Source organism: Micromys minutus (assembly GCF_963924665.1).
Source record: "Micromys minutus genome assembly, chromosome: 25".
NCBI classification, from domain to species: Eukaryota; Metazoa; Chordata; class Mammalia; order Rodentia; family Muridae; genus Micromys; species Micromys minutus.
The window spans coordinates 8,557,562-8,575,794 of record NC_137960.1 but is presented as its reverse complement, the minus strand read 5'-3'; the positions used below and the strand labels follow the sequence as shown (position 1 = coordinate 8,575,794).

At 48.0% G+C, this 18,233-nt stretch overlaps 4 protein-coding genes across 4 annotated transcripts in view; all 4 read left to right on the top strand.

Annotated features, from left to right (window-relative positions):
• The window catches only part of TSPEAR (thrombospondin type laminin G domain and EAR repeats), a gene marked incomplete at both ends in the record, with an annotated part of 153,565 nt that overhangs the window by 19,545 nt on the left and 115,787 nt on the right, over window positions 1-18,233 (top strand). The gene's annotated exons all lie outside the window — the stretch shown is intronic.
• Window positions 2,753-3,085, top strand: LOC308436815 (uncharacterized protein; the record flags this gene model as incomplete). The annotated part of the gene is made up of 1 exon (XM_080937796.1): window positions 2,753-3,085. The coding sequence occupies one exon, from the start codon at window positions 2,753-2,755 to the stop codon at window positions 3,083-3,085; it is 333 nt and encodes a 110-aa protein (XP_080793922.1).
• On the top strand, window positions 6,907-7,239 carry LOC308436814 (uncharacterized protein; the record flags this gene model as incomplete). Its single annotated transcript, XM_080937795.1, has 1 exon — window positions 6,907-7,239. One exon carries the CDS (start codon window positions 6,907-6,909, stop codon window positions 7,237-7,239), a length of 333 nt encoding a protein of 110 aa, XP_080793921.1.
• On the top strand, window positions 14,238-14,660 carry LOC308436812 (uncharacterized protein; the record flags this gene model as incomplete). The annotated part of the gene is made up of 2 exons (XM_080937793.1): window positions 14,238-14,312; window positions 14,421-14,660. 2 exons carry the CDS (start codon window positions 14,238-14,240, stop codon window positions 14,658-14,660), a joined length of 315 nt encoding a protein of 104 aa, XP_080793919.1.

Here is an 18,233-nt window from a genome sequence, read left to right as displayed (position 1 = left end):
GTAAACGTTTTCTTTCTTGGCAGCCAGGGTTGTCAGGGTTCCACTGTGCTGTTTGAATAAAATTGACTAACTGCCCTGAACACGCAGCATATGCCATACACCTATGGTGTGTTTACACTCCAGTTACACACATCCAAGGGCACACACATATGCTCCTGTTCTCACACCACCCTCATGCACATCAAAGGATACTCGTGGAAAAAACTCACACACAGATGTGTGTGCCCCTCACTCATTTCTATATATCCAAGTGCCCAGTACTTAACTTATATTCACATATCCATGTGTCTTAGCACACTTGTATGCATACACACACACACACACACACACACACACACATTCTTCACATGTATGCATGCTTCTGCAGACACATAGCCATGCCTACTTCTGCACACTCATGTACCTTCACCCAAGCATGCATATACATCATCCTGGTCTCTTATCTGAGAGTCTCCGATTTGTCCCTTCTCTGCTCAGAGGCACGGGCAGAGGCCCCCTGCCCGCCAGCCAGTCCTGCAGCATGAGCTTCTCTCGTCCCTGTGACGTAATAAAGGATGAAACACTTAAAGGGACAGGATTTATTTTGGTTCATGCGCTCATTCTGGAACCTTTGATGGATACGGTCTGGCCACTGTTCTATTGTCCCAGATGCAGTAGTTGGCTTCTCTTTAATGGCATTGATCTCTTTGACAGTTACACCCTCTACAGCCATAGCTTTCCAACTGCTCAGCTCTGCTTTTAGCCCTTGTTTCTCACTGTAAGTCTGTCTAAAAGCCCCCAGCAATGACCAGGTCACCACAGGAACTCTCAGCTGCCTTAAAATTTCCTCCACACGGTTGATTTAGTTACTGCTGTAAACTCAGCCTCACACAGTATTGCTGGACACAGAGGGAATTCTCTTGCCAAATAGCACATGGGTGGCCTCTGGTCCAGTACCCAACAGTAGCCTGAAACTTGACGAGCACCTCCTTTCGTGGGACTTCTCTTGGCACTGTACTCTTCCAAGTTCTCACCTGCGTGTATCATTAGCTCTTTGTATAGCTTTTCGAGGGTCATAAAGCCTATATCTCAAAAGTCTTACACAATGCATCAAAACCAGCCAAAGGCCTCAGAAAACACATAATCAGGGTTAGTCACAACGATGTCCAGGCACCTCTGACTAATGTTCTGTATTAGCTGTTTTTGCATGGCTATGCTGAATTACCCAATGAAGCAGCTTAAAGGGATGAAGAATGTTTTTAGCTTTTGGATTCAGAGACTTCAGTTCACTATGGGGGAGCCGAGCAGTCGCAATGGGCCACAAAGAAGAGATGAGAACACTTTTAACTGATTAATTTTCTTCTTTTCTCTGTTAATCCTGATCCACTGGAGGGGGCCACTCCATTCAAAGAGAGTCTAGACTCACAGTTTATCTTCTCTGGAAACATTCACAGACCCATTAAGAGATGTGCCTCCATCTCTTGGTGATTCTAAATCCATTCAAGTTGATAGTAGGGATGAATCTTCTTACGGTCCCTTCATAGCACCAGCCCTCAAGTCTCTCCTAGCCTCCTTTTGGTCGCTAGGATCTCACTGAGGGGAAAGGACAGTCTCTAGGAAGAATGTTTGGACCAAGAGATTACAGAAAAAGGATGAGCGTCTTAAAACTTTCACCACTCAGGGGGAGGTCTCATTTTCTTCAAAGTTGTGAGGACAGACAAGGAGAATAGGAAACAGGAGTTTGGGTGGTGATTTAACAGTACCATGAGAGGTCTGGAGAGAGGAGACCCTTCCTAAATCAGGATCATATGATGGGGTGTTGGCCACATTTGAGAGCCTGCAGAGAAGAGAGATCAGCAGCCAGCAGAGGAGCCACAACAGACAGGTCAGCAGGAATGGGCACAGCAAGAGGACTGAAAGCATTCTGGAGACTGGTAGCTTTCAGGGTCACCACAGGCCAGCTGGCAGGGGCAGACACAGGGTATAGGATTCTTCCCAACAGAACCACATGGGGGTCTGCAGCAGCAGCCATCAATTTTCCCAGCCTTAGGAGGGCAGGAGGCAGTGATGGAACAACACAGGGGCATAGGACAAGCAGGTGGCCCCAGGGGCAGTTCAGGCACCAAGACAGCAAGATTGGGGAAGGCTTGGGCGGAGAAGAGAACAGATCTTTAGTGGCATGTGGTCATACATGGACATACAGTCATAGATACACATGTATGGTTATACAGACATCCATACAAACACATACACAAACTTTGAACCTCATGTGCACATTTACACACACACTGAAAGAGAGGCATTCTCCATACCCTTGGTTCTGTTATCTGGCTCCATCTCTGTGGATCATGAGAAGATACTCCCTGTGTTCAGCCTCCCATATTCTGCAAATGCTTTTTTAACCCTATGAGAAGTAGGAGCTTTTTGGGTGTGTAAGGACTGTTATCCTGCAGGGAGAACTTCTGGACTCTTGGAACACTGGGATCTCATATACGGAAACAGGAAGTGATAGAACTTGGTAGACTCCAGATAGCCCTGGGGAGATGGGAGCCTATACTCAGCAGGAGCTGGAGCAGGTATAATTAGCCATGAAGCTGAGGGCAAACAAATCAGGAACATGGACAACAGCAAAGCTAACCTAGGAGGTCAGAGGAAGCAAACAAGGAAGACCAGATGCATTCTGGGTAGTTGGAACATTGAGCTGGGTATAAAAGCCACCATGGGAAGGAGTTCCAGATATTCTCACCTTCCTCCAGACCAGCCAGCCTTCACCATGTGTCACACTAGCTGCTCTTCAGGGTGCCAGCCCTCCTGCTGTGTGTCCAGCCCCTGCCAGCCCTCCTGCTATGTGTCCAGCCCCTGCCAGTCAGCCTGCTGCAGGCCTGCTATATGCATTCCTGTGAGATACCAGGTAGCCTGCTGTGTGCCTGTGAGCTGCAGGCCCACTGTGTGCATGGCCCCCTCCTGCCAGTCTTCTGTGTGTGTTCCCGTGAGCTGCCGGCCAGTCTGTGTGACCTCCTCCTGCCAGTCCTCTGGATGCTGCCAGCCCTCCTGCCCCACCCTGGTCTGCAGGCCTGTGACCTGCAGCACCCCCTCCTGCTGCTGACCAGTGTCTAAACCAGGAACTGCCATCATAGACAGGACACATCTATTCCCATCCATCGCTATTCTCTGTGATTGTGTCAAGAGGAAGGTGGGCAACATGCCCAGCCAACTGTGGAACTGGGAAGAGAACGCAGAACAACCAAGATTCCATCGCTCTGCTCTTCTCTAAGGATGTCCTGCCCCCAGCATCCTTCTTTTACTCCCTGTGCTAATTAAAGTGGCTTCTCTAATCAGCTCTGTATGTCTGTCCTGGATTCTATCTGTCTTCGTAGTTGCTTTAGTATCTGAAAGTGTGTATTATCAGTGCTGTCTATGATCCAGCCTCTCTGTGCTTTTTCATTAGCTAGCATGCAGGACAGAAAACATAAGTAGATATGTGGTCATATCCCTGTCCTGTCTGTCTGCCATCAAACGTATGGCCCCAGCCATGGCCAAACTGTGCTTGTGAGCCTCCATCCTGTCTCCCTGGCTCTTTCCCCAATGCTCCCACAGCAGGGGATGCATAGAAGGTATTAGTTGGCTAGATCGTCCAGGGCTGTATTTCCCTCTCCTCTTGTGATATCCTGGTGACTTTCTTCCTGCCCGGAAGCTTTCACAAGCAGGATCTTGGTTCTGTTACCTGAACCCGTCACACCTGCCACTTCTGTGGCACGTCTGCCCATTTGTTCTTGAATGATGTAATAATCACTTCATATCACTTCCCACAGGGACACTGGACAAATCCTCCAAGTTCTACTCGTGACTTGATGTCACACATGCCCTGTCCTGTGTTTTTAGTAAATCAAGTTAGCTGTGCCCTATGTCTCAGACTGGCACATTTGCATTGTTCAAAGTCGTGATGCCAATGTACTGGGTTTACACTTTCCTTGTGTAGTGTTGGTTACAGTTCCCTCTCTCCCAAGCCTTCTACAGTCTGTTGAGCCCATTCCTCCTAGAACAGCAGGCATGCAGTTCCTACTCTCTGCTGAAGCCTTGCACACTATCCCATGCCAGTTCCTCCGTGGAATGCTCACTGCTGCCCACCTTGCTGATGCATGGGTCGTAAGTGTCATTTTATAACCCAGATGCCCAGGTAGTCAAGGACATACTGTGTTGCTTAAATGAGAGATCTGTATGAAACTTAATCAGAGACAGGAGCAGTCACTATGGGCTAATAGTCTTGAACATGCACACCCTGCTTCATGTGCACACGGGGGCCAGTGCACACACAATCATGTAAACATACACTCGCATACCCACTCTCATGCACTCAGAATCACACAGTGAAATGAGCCACACACAAGGAAGCTTGCTCGTGTATAGGTATTCATGCACCTACAATCTTGATGTGCACACGCCCACAAGCACATCCCCCCCCCCCATGCATGTCCGCATTTTATGAAACATCTGTGTATATCCACATACCCTTCTCTGCTCTACACCCACACATGTGTGGATTATGGTGTCTGGAAGGCAAAACTAGATCCAGAGTCTGAGAAATGGATTCTATGTTAGGTAATAGTGTATGTCAACTTGACCAGGGCTATAATCTATAAGAGACATCTCTGGACATGCCTATGAGTGATTATACAGGTTAATGGAAGTGGGGAGACCCACCCTAAGTGTGAGGGGCACCACCCCATGGGCTGGGATCCTGAAGGAGAGAGCTCAGCAAGGCTTTTTCCCTTCCTCTGCTTGGTTGACAGTTCAATGTGACCAGCTGCCATGACTTCCTCCCCATGACGAACTTTATCTCCTTGAACCCTAAGATGAAGTGATGCCTTCCTCCCTTAAATTAATTCCTGTTGGCCATCTTGTCACAGTGACAAAAAAGGAACTACAAAGGTACCTGGAGCTATGGTCACCATTGACAATAGTGTGGTCTGCAGGCCCTTCCAGCCCTTGTGTGTTTGTTTTTCTTACCACTGTGACAAACCCAGGAAAGAAGAACTTGGCTCTTGTTCTTATGCTGAGTCTTTGAAGGGCGGGGCCTGGCCGACCTCCTATAACTGCAGTGCCAAGTGGCTTCCCTTTAACACTCACTCTCCTCAGCCACAGCCTTCTACCTGCTCCTGCTCTGGCGAGGCTGCCTAGTTTACACCTTCCGCTTTTCTTTTCTAAACCTTAATTTTCATTATATATCTGTCTAAGAGAAGCCAGCAATAACCAAGTCCTAAGAGGCATGTTCAGAACACGAGAAAGGGAAAAGTGGATGAGGACTGTACGGATTTTTTCCTTTGGGCAGAGGGCTGGTTTTGTTCAATGTCAGGAGAAAAAGAATGACAAGAGGAATAGGAAAGAGGAGTTTGGTGTGCTCCTGCCTTGCCAGGAAGGGGTAATTAACTTCCCTCCTGGCTCTACCTGGTCATGATAGACAGTTCTCACCTAGGCTTATGATGGTGACAATCCTTGTATTTGAGGGACTAAAGAGTGAGCTCTGGAGCAGTGTGAAGCAGGAGGGATGGCAGTACCCATAGGAATGAAAATTCAGAACCCCAGCCAACTTGCAGGAGGAAGTAACAAGGCACAAGGACCTCTGGGCAGTAATGGTTTCCACAGTCTTGGCTTGGGTAGCAGCCAGTTGGGGAGAAGCGGAGAAACAGCCTGTGAAACCAATCCTGTGGCATCTGGGGGGGTGAAGTGGGGGCTGGGCAGAGGAAGGAACAGGTCTACAAGGAGCTTTTCTGGGTAGTGAGTGACCACACACACAAATACATTCTTTTTTACACATGTATGGCTATATACATTTACGCGCAAATACTCACTCATACACAAACCCTGAATCACATGTGCATTTAAATGTAGCCAGACTTTTGGGTATGTTATGGGTTCCCTTTATCTACTTCCCTACTCTACCTTTATCCCTTCTGACGCCCTGACATTAGGAGAGAAAGATTAGAAGGAAAAGGGGTTGTTGATATCATTCGACTACTTCCTGCTGACTAGGGGTATTGAATTCCTTGGTGCAATTTTGATTTTCACCATCAGGATATCTCCAACCAGTAACAGGAGCAGCAGCCATAGCCCTACTTGGGACTCTCACATTAATATTCCCTCTGAAGTGTCCCTAGAATTTCAAACGTCATACATTTGCTGAAACTGTCTGCAGCTGGCAAAATCACTCCCATGCTAGAGCACGAGGCAAATCATTGTCAGCTGATGTGAACAATCAGAAGCAGTTTTATATCCCACACCTGGGATTAAAACAAAAACATAATCCTATAACACTTCTGTGTTCTTAAAGAAACCAAAATTCTCACTACATATAAGTACTTGTGCATGTTCATAGTTTCACATGCTCTCTCTCTCTCTCTCTCTCTCTCTCTCTCTCTCTCTCTCTCTCACACACACACACACACACACCACCCCACACTGATTCACAGCTGTTCTCCATGCCCTTCCTGTCTGCTGTCTGACCTCATCTCTGAGTCATGCTCTATCAGGAGGAGCTCCCTGTGTTCAGTCTTCCACTTTCTGCAAACCTTTGCCAACCCCAGAAGTCTCTGTTGTGTGAGAACCATTGTGCCGCAGGAAGGAACACTTGGTTTCCTGGATCTTTGGGGTATTACAAGAAGAGCTTGAGAAGAGCAAGTCTGACTTGGGATGGTGCTTGGAAATTCCAGAAGTAGAAGGAGCTTGGAGAAGGTATAATTAGCCAAAAAGCCAAGAGCAAAACAAAAACAGAAATGCAGACACAACAAAACCAGCCTGGGAGGTCAGAGAAAGAAAACAAGGAAGACCAGATGCATGCTGGGAAGATAGTGCACTGAGCTGGGTATAAAAGTCACCATGGGAAGGAACTCCAGTCATCCTCATCCTCCTCTAGACCAGCCAGCCTCCACCATGTGTCACACCAGCTGCTCTTCAGGGTGCCAGCCCTCCTGCTGTGTGTCCAGCCCCTGCCAGCCCTCCTGCTGTGTGTCCAGCCCCTGCCAGTCAGCCTGCTGCAGGCCTGCTATATGCATTCCTGTGAGATACCAGGTAGCCTGCTGTGTGCCTGTGAGCTGCAGGCCCACTGTGTGCATGACCCCCTCCTGCCAGTCCTCTGTATGTGTTCCTGTGAGCTGCCGGCCAGTCTGTGTGACCTCCTCCTGCCAGTCCTCTGGATGCTGCCAGCCCTCCTGCCCCACCCTGGTCTGTAGGCCTGTGACCTGCAGCACCCCCTCCTGCTGCTGACCAGTATCTCAAAATCGACTGTTCCGGTGTAGATGGGACTTAGCCGTCTTCTCCTAGCTCCTGTCCAGTGGCTGCTGGTTCAGCATAAGGCAGTTAGGGAGGCCTTGTGCCCACCCCGGGACTCTGTGGGGAGAACATAGAAGATTTATCTGGATTTCTCTCTCCTTGCCCTCTGCAAGGGTGCCCTGGCTCTAGGGATGTCTCTTGACCTTTAGTGCCAAATAAACCAGTTTCTCCAGTTCATCTCCACATGTCTGTCCTGCTTCATGTTTGTCTTTCTTGTCTGCTCTCATACCAGAAAAGGTCAAAGCTTTTGTGACCAAGTATTCCTTGAGGTATGGGACACAGGAGGGTGTGGCCCAGACCATTATATGGTCCTGGAACATGTCTTTTCCATGAACTCATCTTCTCTCATGCTCCTCCTTCCTTCCATTCTGAATGCTCCTGCCCCAAGAGCTTCCTGACTCGAGGATGCTCATGGGCCTCAGCCAGCTCTTCCTGTCTGGTGATGTTTTATATTATGGGTCACGGTGACATTTCTAACCACAGGGATGAACGACGGAACCTGAGATTACCACTCTTCCACCTTCTCATCACTGGTCCCCAGGTCCCTGCTCTCTCGTGACTGTTGATCCATTATATGTAATTAACGCACAGTGAACACAAGCTGTAAGACCCATCGTCCTGTGAGGCCAGCGCTCAGGGCAGCAGCTTCTGCAGCTCTGAATGAACGAACAAATCTGTGTTCCTCAGGTGTGAGCTTTCAAGGTCAAGTTCCTTTAGGGGTCTTCTGCACAGTGTTGGGGACCATCCTGACATTTCTAGTGGGTTGCTTCATTCCTGGCATTTTATCATGTCACGTGATCATTCCCTATCGAGGTTCCTGGGCCGGGCAGACCTGAGGGGCTCTGGGTTTGCTTTGGTGTCAGGCCTTGTCCTGGACCAGACTCTTTGTAGAGTTTTTGATGCTGTCCATTGCATGCTCCAGGCTTTTCCTTAACATCTGTAGATGAGATGAAATGAGAATTGCAAAGGAATTTATACTCCATCAGCCAGGCCTGTGGCTTGCTGGGTACTTAAGATGGGGGCTGTGGATGGGTCTAAGCTTGAAAGAAACAAGTCAGCATAAACAAACTGTCCTGGACATGCACTCTCTAAGCACACACAGGCTTATGTGCACGCACACACACACACACATCATTGAGTATTTATGCACACTCATATCTCTGATCTCTCAAGCAGGAGGTGAAACTGGGTTCAGAGCCAAAGGTGAGGAGAGTTTGTAAGTTACCGTCCCTTCTGCTGGAAGGCATGGAGCACAGACTCCCTCTTTACCCCTTTGGCATTACTTGGCTCTTTGTACTGGAAAAAGTCAAAACAAAGCAACATAAAAAATAAAGGAGCTCTTTCAGCTCACAGGTTCAGAGAGCTCACTCCATTGTGACTGAGAACAGAGTGGAGAAGTCCATATCCTGGTGGCTAGGGATCTGTGAGGCAGAGGTGCGGGTCCTCTGCTGTATTCTCTTTCCTGACCTTATTCCCTTCAGGCCCCTGTGTATAGGATGGTATCCCCACCTTCAGAGAGGCGATTTCCTATCTCAGTGATTTCTGTCTAGAAAAGCCTTCAAAGGCATGGCCAGTGGCTTGCTTCAGTCTCCCACAAGAGCCTAAAGCCAGTGAAGTTCTCAGCAAAGGCTAACATTCAAAGTCAACTTGACATCCAATTGCCTTACTTTTAATCAGAGCTTTGTGCCCCTGGCTTCCCGAAGTGCATGCCCATTGCATGGTGAAAAAAAAAAACCCAAAACAAACAAACAAACAAACAAACAAACAAAAAACCCCATCCATTCCACCCGTGGTTCCCTGTGGCCTTAACTGTTTCGACAGTTTCAAAAGTTAAGTGGTTATTTAGTGGTTCAAGAAAAACTATCGTTAAAAATAATTCCCACATATTCTTTTGACAATTTTATGTATGTGGTTTACCTATTTTACCCCCATTTCTCTCTCACGTTCCCCCCATTCCCGCTCCTTTCTTCCTAACAAACCCCACTCCTATTTTCTTCAATGACTCCCTGTGTTTAATCAGGCTTGAGCATGTGCGGGGCTATAAAACTACTCACCTACTTGGGGAACTTACCTAAGTGGCTACCTTCCTGAGAAAATAGCTCCTCCTCCCCCAGCAGCCAATAACAACCAATAGCTCTCTAGTTGGGGGCGGAGCCTCCTCTCATGCTCTTCCCGAACCAAGCTGGAATATTGACACACTTGGTAACCACTCAGAGGCTAAGAGGTGATTGTAGCAGCTGTGACATGTCTGGAAGACTCCTCCCCATCTTCTGTCTCTTACATTCATTCATCTCTGTCTCCTCTCCCCTGTTCCCTGAGCCTTTGAGAAGAGAAACTATAGATGTCCAGACTCAGGCTGAGCAGTCAACAGCCGTTTATTCTTAGCACTTTGACTAGTCATGGGTCTTACTCACTGTTCTCTACTTTAAAAGGAAGCCGCTCTGGGCAAGGCTGAGAACAGCATCTGCCTATGGGTATAATCATAGCTGTTTGGAACTTTGTTGGTATTCCATTTATAAAAGCAACACTAGCAGGTTTCCTGAATGTAAACTCTTAGTGGTGAGTCCCTATAACATCACAATCAAGTTACATGGCTTACAACATTCAGTACCAGAGTACATGGTGCCATGCCAGGACTAGAAGGAGAAATGAGGCATAGAAAGGAGAAAAGCAACCAGAGTGTCTGTCACACGCTGATGTCAGACCTGCAGCACAATGCTGGACATCCATGGTAGGCAATGTCCTGGCTGGTTGGAACCCTACTGATTCTCCATTGAGATGACCCTTCCCCCTTTTTATACATAGGAGTGATCTATCTGCACATATGCCTGTATGCCAGAAGAAGGCATCAGATCCCATTACAGATGGTTGTGAGCAACCATGTAGGCGCTGCGATTGAATTCGGGACCTCTGGAAGAGAGGCTAGTGCTTGTAACTGCTGAGCCATTTCTCCAGCTCCTGGTTTGTTCTCTCTCTCTCTCTCTCTCTCTCTCTCTCTCTCTCTCTCTCTCTCTCAGGTTTTTAAAGACAGGTTTCTCTGTGTATCCCTGGATGTCCTTGAACTCATTTTGTAGACCTGGCTGACCTCAAACTCAGAGTTCTTACTGACTTTGCCTCCCAAATTTTGAGATTAAAGTTGTGCACCACCACACAGATGTCCCATGTACTTGGTTCCTCTAAGGCTGTTGGGTCTCCATTGTAGCCCAGAGTTCACAGTTCCCTCTCAGGGACTCCTCACAGCTATTCTAAACTTAGTATACATTTCCTGGCCCTTTAATCTTTCTTTAAAACTGTGGAGACAAGCGTTCATGATCAGAGTGCTCTTGCCTTCAACATGCTCGCAGAACTAGTATCCAATGTATACCATTGGGGTGTGATGCCAGGTTGAATATTAGCGAGTCCCTATAAATCATGGCTGCCGTGGCATTTGAGAGCTTAGTATATGAAAAACGCTTCCACAGTAATCTGAATGTTGATAGGGCATTCCTGAGGCTCCCTCTTCTCAATAAAAGGTCCTCCAAATGAGCTTTCAAAATTTCACCCCAGTGCCCATGATGGGAGAGAATAGCAGTTGGTCACCACCTCAGTATAAGAAATTAGCATTTTTGTTTTGGTTTGCTTTTCCATTTAGATAGGCGAGTTTTACTGTGGAAGCTTAAGGGCCATGGCTATACCAGGATGGCAGGGCAGTGGGTTGAAAGTACCACTTGGCTGAGCGCATGCTACTCCGAGTAGAAAAGGAATAATGCACGTATACAGGACATCTTCAGGCAGCCGAGTGCTTTCCTTGGGTCCATATGGTCATTTGAGTCAAGACCACCAAGAAAAAAGGGGGGCACTGAGCGACACTGCATCATGACTGCAAAGCCAATCCAGGATCCCACCAGTTGGCTACAGGACCTGAAGAGTTTGTATGGAGAAGTGCCACCTGACAGATCATAAAGATAGTCAGTGACAACCCTACCTTGTGGGGGGCGTGTAGAGAGACTTGTTGACATATTAGTCCATCCATACAGCAAAGCCCTAGATGTAGGTGCAGTTCTTGAAGATGCTTTGTATGAACATAGTTTGTGAGAGAAGAGGTACATGAAAGGCGTCTCCAGCAGGCACCTGATATAGTGGGATGAGTGACAGATGGGTGATAGGTGCACCTCTGTGTGTTCTCTGGATGTGAAATCACACTGTGGCCATAAGTATAAGAACAGGCATATGACATTAGCTTCTCCTTAATGGCATTAGTCTCTTTAACAACCACATTCTTCTTGTTTTTACTGTCAGTTTGCTCTCTTTCTGACTAGGCTGAATATTTTCCAAATCCTTCTGCTCTATTCTTGGTTTCTAATACTCACTATAAATCTGGCTAAAGCCAGCCAGTGATAACCACGCAACTGTATGAATGCTTTGCTGTCATGAATTTTTGTCACCAAAAAATTTAAAACTCGTACTGTTGCAGTAAATATTAAAAAGAATTAAAAATGTTTATCTCTCTATTGGCCCTGAGGTCTCATTCCTCAGGCCCGATTTTAGTTTGGAGTCTCTCACTCCTCTGGCACCTGGTCCGAGTTGCCACCATGGCCCAACTTGTCTGAGAAACTCCTTTCCCTGGCAGTTTTCTACCGCCTGTTCTCTGCCTCCGTCCTGGGGTGTTTCTCTACCCCAAAGTCCCACATAAATACAACTCCACAGCCTGATAGCTTTTCATACAGGTTTATATGTTCAACTCTCAATCCACAAACCCTCTCTCTACACAACAAGATTACATCAAATAGACAAAGATACAAACTGCCCTTCTATATGAGATATTAGACCTATAAAATCCTTAATGTTCATGGCTATTTAATGCCAATGAATATCACCTGGGTCTATCTGGCCCTTGGGAAACTCCATGTTGCCACCACCTTCACCCTTCATCCTCTGACCTCCTCAGCCCTCTCTGCCATCTCCACCTCCCTCACCCTGCCCAGTCACTGGCTTTATTTTACTAATTAAAATGAGAAGGTTCACTTGGAGTCATATGACTAGGGAGTTCTTCTCCCCGGAAGTGGAATTAACATTAAAATACAAACAGCTTCAGGACAATCTACATCATACAGATTTAGATTCTCTCTCTCTCTCTCTCTCTCTCTCTCTCTCTCTCTCTCACACACACACACACACACACACACACACACACACACACACGCGCGAGCGCACACGCACACGCACATGCACACACACAAAACGTGCATAATCTTTTTCCAGAATATCATACAAAGAATCTGGTAGCCCTGCTTCCAGTATGACCCCTGTTCCTTTAGGGAACATCCTAAGCACAAACTTTACTCTGTGTTTCTATTGGCATCTGGTCTGAGTTCTAAAAGAGTTGCAAATTGTAAACAAGGGAAGTGTATTGTTCAGGTTAAGTCTTGCTTAGAACAGTTTAGGGCTTTAATACTCCTTAGCTCCAAACCCTGGCAAATTCCTTCCACAGACCAGTTCCAAACATCAAGGAGCCAAATGATCGGGGTTATTCACAACAATGTCCTGATTTCTCTGTCTGGAAATGCTCTAACAGACATGGCCTGAGAGGTGCCTGGGTAGTTCTGTACTGTTAGGCAGACCTTCCTTCCCTAGCACGAGCCTCAGGACTCCCTGTTCTCTTTCTGCCGTTCCAGTGTTTTCCAGGGGGGTGAGGCAGGCTCAGAATATGATAGAGAAGGAAGGGAAGAAAGGTGAATACTTCCAGGCTCTACAGGATCACACTGGAGTGACTTCTAGGAGGGACAGTTCTCACCTGGGCTTCTGACCAGCAGCAAACCCAGTGTTCGAGGGCCTTGGGAGAGGGGATTAGCAATAAGCAGAGGGGCTATAAGAGAAGGCAGCAGGAATGGGCAGGGCAGAGAGCAGGCAGCACCCTGGGGACTGCAAGACTACAGGCTCACCAGAGGCCAGCTGGCAGGGACAGAGTCAGGGCACAGGGTCCATCCCAACAGAGCCACATGGGGATTTGCAGAGCAGTAGCAACAGTTCTCACAGCCTTGGGAACGCAGCAGGCAGTGATGAGGCATCTCAGAGGCACAGGATAGGCAGCAGGTAGCACAGGGGCATGGGTGGTACAGGTGGCAAGGTGACACAGGGCACAGGTGGCACACTGGACATGGGGCAGAGGGGACACAGGTGTTACAGGAGGAACAGGTGGTACAAGGACATTGGTTGCACAGGTGAAAGAGGAGCACAGGTGGTACAGGTGGCACAGGGCACATGGGGCACAGGTGGCACAGGTGACATAGGAGATACAGGTAGCACATGGGCACAGAGGGCACAGGTGGCACAGGTGGCAAACATTGATCTATTACAGTTTTGGGCACACATGTATAGTTATACATACATTTACACTCACACATGCACAAATTCTGAACCCCAGATGCACATATGCACATTCACAAACATATATACACTGAAAGAAAGTTCCCCATGTCCTTGCTTCCGTCTGTTAACCGACTCAATCTCTGGATCATGAGAAGACACTCTCTGTGTTCCGCCTTCCTTCAAACCCTTTCCTAACCCTATGCGAACAGTAATCTTTGTGTATATGTAAGAATTCTCATGCAAGGAGAAATTCTGGACCCCTGAAACTTTGGGATCTCATATGCGGAAACAGGAGTGATGGGGCTTGGTAGACTCAGATGGCCCCAGGGGAGATCTGGGAGCTGGAGTTATGCAGGGTTAGAGAAGACTCATCAGGAGCTGGAGCAGGTATAATTAGCCATGAAGCTGAGGGCAAACAAATCAGGAACATGGACAACAGCAAAGCTAACCTAGGAGGTCAAAGGAAGAAAATAAGGAAGACCAGATGCATTTTGGGTAGTTGGAACATTGAACTGGGTATAAAAGCCACCATGGGAAGGAGTTCCAGACATTCTCACCTTCCTCCAGACCAACCAGCCTTCACCATGTGTCACACCAGCTGCTCTTCAGGGTGCCAGCCATCCTGCTGTGTGTCCAGTTCCTGCCAGCCATCCCGCTGTGTGTCCAGTTCCTGCCAGCCCTCCTGCTGTGTGTCCAGTTCCTGCCAGCCCTCCTGCTGTGTGTCCAGTCCCTGCCAACCCTCCTGCTGTGTGTCCAGCCCCTGCCAGTCAGCCTGCTGCAGGCCTGCTATATGCATTCCTGTGAGATACCAGGTAGCCTGCTGTGTGCCTGTGAGCTGCAGGCCCACTGTGTGCATGACCCCCACTTGCCAGTCCTCTGTGTGTGTTCCTGTGAGCTGCCGGCCAGTCTGTGTGACCTCCTCCTGCCAGTCCTCTGGATGCTGCCAGCCCTCCTGCCCCACCCTGGTCTGTAGGCCTGTCACCTGTAGCAACCCTTCCTGCTGCTGACCAGTGTCTCCAAACCAGCTGCTGCCAGGTGGGATTCGGCTGTAGTCTCACAATCTGTTGGACTTGACCTCAGGGTTAGAGTTTGCAGCACGTGGGAATCCTACCTGTCCCACCCAAAATCTTGGGAACAGAGTCCAGAAACAGGATCTGTATCTGCTGACCTCTTATAGATGTCCTGGCTGCAGGGACCTTCTCTAATCCTGCGTATTAAATAAACCAGTTTTTCGAGTTCAACAGCACATTTCTGTCCTGTTTCATGCCTGCTTTTCTGGTTCCTCTTGTATCAGGAAGGATGTAAAGTTAGTCAGTGGTCTCTATGATCCTTGGGAGATGAGGCATAGAGGACATGGCCTGATTAAGTGGGGTCTTCAGGTTCCTGGCATTCCTTAGGGCCTGTAGCAATGTCATGGGTTTATTCTTTCACAGCTACGTCCTCTCCCTTCCCTTGGCTCTTCTCTTCCAGTTCAGTGGCCACACCCACTGCAGACATTCCAATTATCCCTGGCTAGTTTTTCTTTCCTGTACCAGCTTGGGATGCTGGGTCCTGGTACCTTTTTCCTACAGGGCACTTCTTAAATATTTGAATCTTGGGCTGGAGAGATGGCTTAGTGGTTAAGAGCACTGGACGCTCTTCCAGAGGTCCTGAGTTCAATTCCCAGCAACCACATGGTGGCTCACAACCATCTGGAATGGGATCCGACGCCCTCTGCTGGTGTCTGAATGTTATTCATGCACATTAAATAAATAAACATTAAAAATGTTATTTATCTATATGCACTGTCACTGTCCTCAGACACACCAGCAGAGGGCGTCAGACCCAGACTCCCTGCCATGGGACTCAAGGCTTGTCCCAGGCTCCTTCTATGGCTTCCGTGTACCCCAAGGAGTAAATCCTAGTAAGCGAGTTCAGAATGTGAGAAAATATGTATGGGGTGTGTTGTAAGTAAAAATTTCATCTCTGTTGGGGGTTTCTACTCTGCCTTGATCATTCATTTCCCAGATAGAAGACACACAGCTTATATATTTTTAATAAGCCTTTAATGCTCTAGAGCTGGGCAGGTAGCTACCCTCTAAGCTATTATCACCTACCCCCCATCAGTAACCCCAAATTATAACTTGCCATGTTCCACCTGGGCTGCTCTTACTCCAATTGGCCAGCTGTCATGGACACATTTTCACGACTCACCTACCCCATGGTGTCTTCTCCTCTCTCTGTCTTCTCTCCACCTGTGGGCTCCTCCTCAGACTCCCCAAGCCTGGGAGCTGAAACCCCATCTGCCTCTCTCCCTCATCCAACCAATAGTTTTCAATAAAGGACCAAGGTCATGTAGCATTGCTTTGTGTATGTGAGAATCAGGGCCAGCAGTTACCATTACAATACACACAGCAACAGACCGAACCTCAAAAGAGTGAGGGTTGGACATTTTAGAGGGGGAGAATCAAATCTCTAAAAAGCCACAAGCAAGGGAGGATGAAAAAATAAAGAAGATTTAGGGAGGCGCCTCTGCCCAACCATGCAGGAGGTTTGGGGAGAGATGAGTCTTCCTACTTCGACAGGATCATGGTGGACTGTTGTCCAGGAGGGACAGCTCTCATCTGTGCTTTGGAGGTAACCTGAGAAACAGGTCCAGTATTCGGAGTATTTGATAGTGGGGATTAATAGGATGTACTGATTCCTCATGGGAGGATCCTGAAGATCAGGGTGGAACAAGAGGCCTGGTGCAGTTCATGAGTCTGAGGCTCACTGTTCTGGGGAATCCTGGCGTGTGTCAGTGAGACACACAGGAGGCCTGCTTACAGATGGCAGCCACACAGGGGCTGTCCCATCAGAGGCACACGTGGACTTCAATAACAGTACCCAGCCTCATTGTCCTGATTTGGATAGAAGGGGACAGGGGCATAGCACAGAGAAGCAAGTTGGGGAGACAGGAAGTCCAGGTCAACTTATTGGGACACGGTGGTTGGGTCTCAGTGGGGGTGGAGACAGAAGAAGGGACAAGCTTCTAGAGGGTGTTTCTGAGTCACACGTGGCCATATGTGGTTATATAATCTAGGCACCTCACACTCAAACACATAAGAAGCCTAAAGTCTGACACTTTGAACTCATCGTGATGACAATCTTCACTGTCACCCGTACAGTCTTAGAACCCTCTAAGGGACACAGCTCTGGGCATATCTGTGAAGGAATCCAGAGAAGTTTAACTGAGGAGGAAAGAAAGATCCACTTTTGTTTGGTTTCAGACCAGGGACCTGCCCTTCCCCCAGAGGCTCCTCCCTATATAAGCCAGCCATTTTGATCTTTCTCTCCTTTTCTCTCTCTGTACTCGGGCACCTTTCTCTCTTTCTCTCTTCCTTCCCTACCTTCCCCCTTTCCCCATGGTGACTTCCCTGGCCCTGGTCTTTAGGGCCAGTGAACTACTAGCCCACTAATGAGCAGCTTCACCCTAAACCTGTTTTTAATATAATCTAATCTGGTGTAAACTAAACTGGCTCATTGCACCAAAGGTGGAGAAATAACCTAGCACTTGTTACTTTGCTGCTGTGGTAAAACACCATGGCCAAGAGAATGTACTGAAGGGTGAGTTTATTTTGGCTCATGGTTCCCGAGGGCTAAATGTCTGAGGCAGGGAAACATAGTGGCAGAAAAGCTGGGTGACAGGAGTAAGCACCGGAGAGCTCACGTCTTCAATGCAAGCATGAATCAGGGCACATTGGAGGTGGCACAAGGCTTTACACTTGCCAAGCCTGCCCCAAGGACACAGGTCCTCCAGTAAAACTATGCCTCCCCATAATTGCTCAGAACAGCACCACCAACTGGAGACCAAGTGTCAACTGCCTGAGCCTATGTTGGAACTTTTTAGCTGTTTTCACCAAGCACCCTGTCCCAGCACCCAGAAAACACTAAGAGAGAGAATGAATATACAAGGAAGACCAGCTGTGTTCTATGTCGTTGGGACACTGGGCTGTGAATAAAGGCCATCTCCGGAAGGAGCTCCAGGCTTTCCCACCATCTCCAGCACCAACCAGTTGAATATAGAAGAAAGGACTTTTCTATATGCACGAACAGACTTCCAACAGAAGGCAGACACTGAAGTCTGTTCATGTGGCTTCAGAGTAAAATATGGATTCATCAGGAAGCATGCTACAAGCCATTTGTGATAAAATCTGGCAAAAAAAAAGTCTGTTTCCGGGGCTGGAGAGATGGCTCAGTGGTTAAGAGCACTGACTGTGGGTTGGGGATTTAGCTCAGTGGTAGCGAGCTTGTCTAGCAAGGGCAAGGCCCTAGGTTCGGTCCTCAGTTCTGAAAAAGAAAGAGAAAGAAAGAAAGAACTTAAGAGCACTGGCTGCTCTTCCAGAGGTCCCAAGTTCAATTCCCAGCAACCACATGGTGGCTCACATCCATCTGTAATGGGATCTGATGCCCTCTTCTGGTCTGCCTGAGAACAGCTTCAGCATATATGTATATTAAAGTCTGTTTTCTGTCCACATCCCCCAACCCACCATCCCCCCCCCCCCCCGCGCCAGAAAAAACTCTAATAAAGTGGAATTTTAATGTCATGGGCTAATGCATTT